Below are 9,755 nucleotides of genomic sequence, written 5' to 3'. Positions count from 1 at the left end.
GAGCGATCATCCGATTCTGCTTGATGAATCAGGGGCAAAGAGTAATGTGCAAAATGTAGTAATGTATAACGGCCAACTTCCATGATGTGGAAAATAAATTGGGTGCAAAAGTATATAACCCCTTTCAAACCTCTACATTGCACCTTTTCTATTTTTCTTTCCTGGACAAAATCCCCTTACTAAAGTGAATTCCAACCTTGATTTGAGAAAGGATTTCTATTACTTATATATTTTTAATTTCCATAAGCTATTACAACGTACCAACCAGTTTTTACACAATGCCACATCCCAACAATGCAAAACAATTTTATAAAAAAGAAAGGGGTCTTTTTAAGCATCTTTTCAAAAACAATAACTTATACTTAAAATGCCAGCAATCTATGTTTGCCAGCTCCTGTTCCTGAACTTCAGCTGTTTTGAGTATATGTTGTATTGCTGTATGTAACTGTATAGGATTGTGTATCCTTGTTTCAGTGTGTGTTTCTTGTATACCGTTTAATATCCATTCCTTTAAATATCATCACCAGTATATTTGAATTTCTCTTACCTTTGTATTTCTTTTTTTAAAGTATTTAGCTTATTCTGCATTAGTAATACTATGTATATAGTACATAATCTATAAAAGGGTATATAAACATGTGACAGTTTAAAAAAAATTATAGGCAAAGGCATAAAGTAACAAAACATAATAAAATGTCTAAAATGTCATTGGCTAACAAGCTATATGCGTACTATGTCGTCTGATCAAAGGTGGACCTTACTGGTTGCCTAATAGGGTCTACAAAGCAATAAAGGATTTCCATACCTCAAGACATTTAACCAAAACTTTTTCCAGAGATCTAAAATACATACAGTAGTTCATTTTTTCTAAGAAATATTGAGAATAGGGGGGTCTGGATGTATTCATCTAGTCAATATGGTTTTTTGGCCACTAGCATTAGTATAGACAAGAGCTTCCTGCAACCTTCGGCAATACACACTCCATGGGGATCTAAAGCCCTAAAGATGACCCAAGTAAGCCATGGATTTTTTATGTACTTATCATTTTGATGTTCGGATATTTAGAACATGAAGCATCATGTTTATATGAAAAAAAACTTGTGCAAGCTTCCCTTGTGCTACTGTGTTTTATTGGCATAGAGATCTCTGGATAGCAGACAATTATTCTGAATTCGATACTACGACTCTTCAATCCTTTAAGCCGTGTATAATTTATAATAATTTGTGTACAGAAATCAATAGGTCACGATACAGAAAGAAATAAAAAGAATCGTATCATGCAAACATTCAATTTCATGTGTCTATATTTTTTTAAGATTACTTGAATAATGCAAATTTTATGGTAGAATAAAGTGTTTCTTTTGATATATCCTGCAAACTGTGAAAATGAAGTCATTTTAAGGTGACATTATAGGTACATTTATGGGCTATTTTATGATATTATCACAGGAACAATTACAGCAATAAAATGATTCCCATTCCATTATTATGATACAGTATTGCAGTATTTCCAGTGTATATGTACATGAGTAGGATGGATGGTAACTATTGTGTTATGCTTTGAAAATCAGATATGTGGAAATTTTGACTGCAAATGAGACAGCAATTTCATACATCAGTTAACGATGACAATAACTCCAAATGTTTCAACTTAAGAAATCATCTTAACGCACATGAACATCCTGCACAAAAATATGTAGGCATTTCTTTTGTTCAACACCTGCAATTTTGATAGCTGTGACCTTGGAAAAATTAAAATTGACAGGTGGATTTTTTACCAGTAGCTACAGTATTATATCTTTAGCATATATTTAGGGATGGGCTAACTTTACAGTTATCTGCCTGTTATATTCTTCTGGAAAATGAGATTTATGTAGCTTTTCAAGATTTTTACTGCCACTATCTGCCAAAAATCTTGCAGTTCGAGTTTAATGAGAAATATCCTTAGGCTGTTCGACCTGAAATACTTTTGTTTAAAATTTGACCTAATGTCCCTATATTGGTTTTTCTGTATTTGCCTGTTACCTAATCTCAAATACCAAATAATTTGGGAATATTTATCACCTGTACCCCTGAATGCTTTGAATGGAATCCCTTATGATCTTAATTAAAGAGATATTTACTGTTATCTGCTATATATACCATGATCTACAAGAATACCATATTTTTCCTTGAAGATATCAGATATAGTCTGTACACAGTTATACAAATTGATTCATTATGAATTCTGTAGGTAAGGCTTGCAGAAAATGAAAATGTTTTTTTCAGTCTAACGAGAGTTGATGTGACTTTCTCTCCTAGAATTTTTTTCCTGCACTGGAAAGGATCATATTATATTTAGTAGCTGAAAAAATAATTTAATGCTTGTCACAAAGACTTTGTAACATGCTGGACCATCCTTTTGACCAATATTAGGGGGCCCTATTTGTTTGTCATATTTGTGTCCCCCATTTCTATGATTACTAATATTTACTACTATTTATTATTTACTTTTTTATTATTATTATTATTATTATTATTATTAATAATAATAATAATAATAAACAGTATTTATATAGTGCCAACATATTATGCTATACATTAAAAAGGGGTTGCAAATGACATACAGTGACACGGGGGGGGAGAGGACCCTGTTCCGAAGAGCTTACAATTCAAGAGGTGGGGGAAGCAGCACACAATAGGAGTGGGAATCATTCATCTGGTTCACCACTAGCAAAAACATGGTCAAACTCAAGTAAAAGAAATAAACAAAGATGGACACAGTGGTTACAACTATAACAAGATTAGATAACAAGTAAAGATTTATATTGAAGTTGCCAGGTAAGACCATTCAGATTATGTTTGTATATCTCAAACTCAATTCACACTTCTCATCAATTTTCCAAACATTTTCATGCTTCATGTGAATCATTGCACGGATGATGCTTCTGTCTTCTGAGCTTATCTGCCCTCCTGGTGATTCAAATAAGATAATAAACACAGGCGCTGTACAATGGTTGCAATTGAAAATAAGTACTTGCATTGTGCAGCCCTGAGCTTGACTCCTTTCTCCATGTATGACTGAACCCCTATACTTAGCCGTCACAGTTGAAATACTCCAAGAATTTGAAGCAAATGTTCCTTTGTTGTCAGAAAATATTGACATTCACATATTTTAGTTATGTTTTTTATGCTTTCTATTTAATAGACCAAGAAAGGATGAGCCTGACAGATGTAACACACATTTCGATGCAGTGGCTCAGATTCGAGGAGAAGCATTCTTTTTCAAAGGTAAGAAATGGAGGTTCTTTATTTATACAATAATCCAATATATCTTTTTTGTTAAAGTTTTCCACAGATGTAGAAGGATCAGCTCTCTTTTTATTGGCTACATGTGTTTTTTTTTCCTATATGAATCTGGTGCTCTATATTAGGTTTTTCTGTAATCAGTTAATATTTGCGATTGTGTAATATTTTTAGAAATATTTGATTGTTCACATTGTCTGCTTGTAAAAGTCCTATTTTTAGCTATTCACTCTGATCACTTTTGGTAAACTTTGGTCATTGGTAAACAAGGACAGTGCATGGACCACATTGGGAACACTGTTGTGTAAAACACATTAGTTCTAAAGATCTTTGCGTATTATAGTTAATAAAAGAAGATGGAATTTCAGGCACAGTTCATAGTTTGCTTTGTGGTACTAAAAGTTTACCTACAGTCTTGACTGGCTGGTTTTTACAAGAGTATGCCGTGCAGCAATCATAGTGGGACATATTATACAAGGTCCAAGTGCAGAAATGAAGGTAACAAATGCAGATGTAGTAATATTGATGTTATTGTACTGCAACAAGAGTTAAGTCCAATACTAATTAAGTACCCTAATAAACTGTGCTGCATAACACCCAACTTTCTGGGATGAGAAACTAGACACATTTTAGCATAAAATATGTAGGGAAAGGACATAGCCAAGCCCTTAGTTATGTAGTCTACACTAAATTTAAAAAAAGCAGGTAAACCAATGAGTTGTCTACTTCTCAGTTTTTTTCAGGATAATAAATACAATAGTTTAGCGATTTGAAGAAAATTTTATTGTAGTATAACATCTTTGGCAGTGAAGCAGAACCAATAATTTTGCAGGTCAGTGCAGACATGGCAAGGCAAGAAGACCAGACACATAAAGTATAACTAAGTACTAACAACACTTAACTGGCTAGGTACAGGCCTTCTAGGTTTTAAGGCCAAATCATTGATTTTTAAAATGTTTCCATCTTTAAGAACATCTTTAAAATGACAGTAAATGCCCTGTCCCATCTTGGATCTTTTCTTGAAGGTCATATAAAGGTGGGACCCAAAGAAGCATTAAATGTTTTTAATCCCATAGGCGCTGTAGCCATAATGTGCATGTATGAACAGCCTTTTTGCACATTATGGCACCTACACATTATCGGGCTTCCATCTCCCCCCAATTATATTCCTAGATTAAAATTATTTAGCTGTCTTGATTGGTTAACCAGAATGATGAAACTCTCACACATGCATTCTGGCACGCGTCGCTGGCGTAGCGGGTGTGCAGCTGAAAGCATACAATTTGCTAAAAAACAAGCTAGCAGGCAGAACGAAGGAATATGGCATAGGAGACATACTGTGCTATTATTATCTACCTGCTAGCAGTTTTTTTTACTATTCAGGTTTAATTCTGCTTTCCCAATCCAAAGCCTAATGTAACAGTTGGCTAATAATAGGGTTATCAAAGGCTTTCAACCTTAGGAATTGCTTGATCTAGGAAACAGACCATTATTAGCTTTTTGCTCTGTTAATATTTTCCTTTATTTATAAGGTGCCAAAATATTATGCAGGTTGGTATACTAAATAATGGCTGCAAAAAGCAAACCCTCATACATAACAACTACAAACTTTGGAGAGGGCACTGCACAAATTTTAAATACTAAATAATACATTTTTAAGCTTATTTACACTAAAATAGGTATGCTGATTCTGAAAGTGCAGTTAGTTTTCTTCTATCACAACAGGTTTTTTCTCTACCGCTTATAATAATGCGATTACTGTAGCATGGACTTGTATAGGCTATTCATTTACACGCAAGACAGTGTGGTCAGAGGTTGGGCACTCCTCTACGTAGTGAATAAGCAAAATTTATTTTTCTACAATCAGACATATTTCCTTTCTTTCAGATCATGTCTGGCTCTGTTGTTTCTCGTCATAAGTGCCTAAACAACACAACAGTGTGTCGAGGATTTAGGGATGTGTACAAAGGGAACACGTGATAAGATGCCATTTGGTAAAGCTATGGTTTGGCTAGAGCCAGGAGATCATTTCAGTGGCTGTTACTTTTGTATAGTGAAAACTTCAGGATATAACAAGAAAAATAAATGTAACATGAGTTTCCTAGGCTACCATCTGCTATACCCCCAGTGGCTCATTCAAACAAAATCCCAGTGCCTATTTTCGTTACACTACCCTCTCTTGAGGAACATGATTATGGTGATGAACTAGGTGACAATAGTGATGAAGAGGACTCTGTTCGTAAGGGATTTGATCAGCAGTTGAGTGATTTAGCATGTGATTTGAGACTGAATCGAAGAAGGCTTCAGAACTCCTAGCATCAAGACAGCGTGAGAAAAACTTACTTGAAAAAGGAATGAAGGTATTGTACTTTCGAACCAGAGAAATTACATTTCTGTAGTACTTTAGAACTGGTATTACCATAACATACCTGGTTTAATGGAGGAATTAGGAATTCCAATCTATAACTCAACTGAATGGTGACTATTCATCGATAGCCCAAAGCAGAGCTTAAAGTGTGTCCTCCTTCACAATGGCAATATATTTGGGTCAGTACCGATTGGCCATTCAGTTTCTCCTTGTGAAGAATATGCAGACATAAAGAGAGTAATTGAGTTGTTGCAATATCACCAACACAATTGGGTCATCTGTGTTGACCTTAAAATGGTATGCTTCCTTCTCGGTCAGAAACGCGGATACACCAAGTATCCCTGTTATCTGTGCATGTGAGACAGCAGAGGTTGTGAGAGGCATTGGGTGGAAAGGAATTGGCCTCCAAGATCTGCCCTAAAACCAGGTGATCCAAACATTCTACATGAGCCACTTCAATAGAAAGATATTATAGATAGAAAGAATATTATATTCCCGCCTCTGCACATGAAACTGGGTCTGATGAAGCAGTTCGTTAAAGCTTTGCCAACTGAAGGACACTGTTTCCAGTACCTCATTTTGGCATTTCCTAGCCTGTCATTTGAAAAAATAAAGGCTGGTGTGTTTGATGGTCCACAGATTAGGCAGCTCATCAAAGATGAACATTTCTTTGGGACAATGTCAGAAGTCGAAAAGAATGCTTGGTTATCTTTTAAAGTCATTGTCAAGAACTTTCTTGGAAACACATGACCATCAAGGTGCATTTTCTGCATAGCCATCTTTCTAACTTCACGGAAAAACCTGGGTGCAGTCAGTGATGAGCAAGGTGAACAATTCTACCAAGATTTGAAGTTTATGGAAGGACAGTATCAGGGTAGATGGGATGTACATATGATGGCTGACTATTGTTGGACATTCCGGCGGGATTTTCCTAATACTGAACACTCCAGGAAAAGCTATAAGTGTAAATTTTTACCTTAACAGCTTACCTGATCATTTTCAAATGTTTTACTAAAAAAAAAATGTCATAGAGTAACAATAAATCCTTTGTATGAACAAAAGAAATTTAAATAAACAGTACATTCAAGTTATTATTTTATTATTTTTTCATTGCATGTTTTTTGACAAAAATGGATTGTACCCTTTATCGTAAAAACTGGATGTGATAGCAAAAAAACTGGGGTTATTTCTGTATTCACCACCCAAAAATTAGTAAAAAACAAGTGTAAGATCTAACTCAACAAAAAATGTGTTCCCCAGTGTAAGCTTACAATTTAGGAGGTAGGGAAATAATGATTTAGGTATAGGAGAAGAAGCTGTCACTATCTAGAGGTTGTATATATCTCCCAAACACTGAAAGAGAGGAAGGTGTGTAGGTGAGTCTGTAGAGTTTGGTTTTGGGGGCTTTGTTCAAGAATGACATGTTGGAGGGAAAAGTCATATAGAATGTTATGCTGCATCCAAGATGCTTTAAAAATGGTCTTGACTCCTATTTCTGGTGGGAAGTCCAAATGTGGCCATCCAAGAGTAGAACCATTATATACTTGATAACCTTTACCCTTCATTAATGTACACTTGGCTAGTCTACTGTAGTAGTCTAGGCTACTAGGATCCAGTCTTCAATTTTCTCTTTGTAAGCTGTAGCAAACAGCGTCTAACCTTCTGTTTCTTCTTGCCCTACTTCATAAATGTAAGTGAAGTTAAGTTATTGCAACAGTGTAATTCACTGGAAAAGTAGGTTCCTGGGTACCATAAAACCAGCTTGGGATTTGTGGCACAGAAGAGTCACTGAACTGGAGAAAATATTTCTAGCTCTCCAAAATTTCCCAATGAAAAAGTTACTTTTCAACCATCTGCTCCTTATGTATGCCAATTCTGCTTGTGTGAGCTGTAACATACTGCAAATTGCCTCGTAAACATTCTTATTTTTAGTGAAATTTGTTGTTGAGGCACCATTTATACTGCTTGTGGTGGAATCACTAGGAATTTTCACAAATGAAAAATAGAATATTAGAATTTGTTTTACACAGTATGAATATTTAAAGCATACCTGAACCCAAAATGTTAAGAAAACAATTCTTGTTTTTTAGTCATTAGATGTGGTCAATGCATTAATTTTTCTTTTTTTACTGATGCTGAAAATAAAACAATTGGTGGTAGTGGCAACACATCTATCAGTAACATACTTGCCACCATAGTATGACAACGCTGAACTATTCCTGCTGTATCTAAAAGAAGCAAGACATCATTACAGCACCCTGCCCCCCTTCTATTCTTAGAGAGATATGGTTTCACAGTCATCAGACACAGTTTAGATCAGGGATGTCAAACTCAAATACACAGAGGGCCAATATTAAAAAATTCAAGGGTCAACCTTTAAATTTATTGAAAAAATTGAGGACATTTTTCCTTTTCAGAGTTTGACACCCCTGGTTTAGATGTAATTAATAAAGGTTGACACAGGCAAAGAACACTGGAAGAGTTCAGCTTATTTCTGGAAAAATCAACAGGTATTTTTTAATTTTTTTAAATGTATCATTATATAACAAAACACTTTCATTGGTATTTTTAACAGACCAAAAGAGACTAGTTAAAGTGAACTGTCAAGGTACACTTTAAATGACCAAAATGACCAAGAACAAGTGTTAAAACTTAAAAATGGTGTGATTTACACTGAACCCCAAATTGGGGTGTCTACGAACAAATAGTTTTGGCTGTTTAGGCAAAAGTCTTCTGTCTAAGACAAAAGCAAATGTTTGTTTTTCTTTTGCTGGTTTAAAAAAAATCTAAACTGTTGTTTTTATTTAGAGAACAAAGTAGCTTTACGTAAGAATAATAGCATTCTTATTCTTAGCCTTATTATAACAGCAGAAATGCTCTCAGTCAGGATCTAAAGGCTAATGTTAAATACACACTACTAAACTCTGTTTGCTGAAACAATTTTAAATTGCTCCAAATGGATGATTGCCGTACAGACATGCTGCCTGGCACTCTGCTGAGCAGCCTGTTCTATTTATGTAGAAAGAATGGGGAAAGGCAAAGGAGGAGAAACACACAGGGGGCAAAGCAAGAGAAAACACAACATTATCAGCTGTTATCGGTCATTAGAGATCAAACAGGGATGAACATTGAGCAACATGAGCATGACTAAGGGTCAATTACATGACCATGACTTTGGGGAAAATGTGTACACGTACTTGATTTTCAGTACTTGAAGACAGTTGATTAATCTTTTTGGCTATCTAAGGATGACCTTCTTCTCACTGGCCATCATTCCAAAAGGCAATTCTACTGACCACCATACCAATATATTGTGAGCTTTGGATATAGTAGCTATAGCAGGGGTTCGCTGAAGACCTGAAAGTTATTTTAAGGGGTTACCCAATGCTACAATGGTTGAGAAACACTGCTTTACAGTCTAGAGTGTGCTAGCCCACCTGAAGAGGGGAAGGTTGACTACTCTAAATGACTACTCTAAATCTCCCTATTATCTGAAAATTCAAAATATTTTAGCTAGTGGCAGTCTAATGGCTAATTCACACCTGCGGTGAGATTGCAGTGCGATTCTTTTTAAACCAGAGCTGCGGCACTAAAAAAATACAGGTTAGTCCACAGCTCCATCTATCTGCAGACACAGACTGGGAACAGAACTCAACATTCCCTTCCTCCTGCTATAAATGCTGCCTGTACCCCACTATGCAAGTTGCATTTTACATACAGGCACTTACATGACACCTATGATAATAACATTGTACATGCAATTTGCTTTTGCTGTCTAGGGAAGTATTTTTGGAGGCTTACACGAAATAAGCATTTGGTCTCCCTTCAACCTGCTGAGATCCATCGTTTCTGGAGAGGTCTTCCCCTAAACATGGACAGTGTAGATGCAATATATGAGAGGACAACAGACCATAAAATTTTCTTCTTCAAAGGTAGGTGAAGTAAGATATGCTATATCATATTTAAACTAAACGCTAAGAGTAAAAAATGAGGGCTAAATGTGTATATGTGCACTTTGTGGTCTATATTTACATTGAGAGAAAACTCTTCTCATAATCCGAAACTATTAAGTCTCATAAACTTATTTAGTTCATATCAGTAG

General features: G+C 35.4%; 1 protein-coding gene across 1 annotated transcript in view; it reads left to right on the top strand.

The window, feature by feature from the left end:
* MMP17 (matrix metallopeptidase 17) overlaps window positions 1–9,755 on the top strand; it is a 97,585-nt gene that overhangs the window by 81,077 nt on the left and 6,753 nt on the right. Inside the window, exons 7-8 of the mRNA XM_072415718.1 lie at window positions 3,188–3,270; window positions 9,433–9,585. Coding sequence (XP_072271819.1) covers window positions 3,188–3,270; window positions 9,433–9,585 — 236 coding nt within the window. The remainder of the gene's footprint in view (window positions 1–3,187; window positions 3,271–9,432; window positions 9,586–9,755) is intronic.

The sequence above is a fragment of the Pyxicephalus adspersus genome, chromosome 6, assembly GCF_032062135.1.
Source record: "Pyxicephalus adspersus chromosome 6, UCB_Pads_2.0, whole genome shotgun sequence".
Lineage (NCBI taxonomy): Eukaryota > Metazoa > Chordata > Amphibia > Anura > Pyxicephalidae > Pyxicephalus > Pyxicephalus adspersus.
The sequence above is the reverse complement of the archived record's forward strand: the minus strand, read 5'-3'. Positions and strand labels throughout refer to the sequence as shown.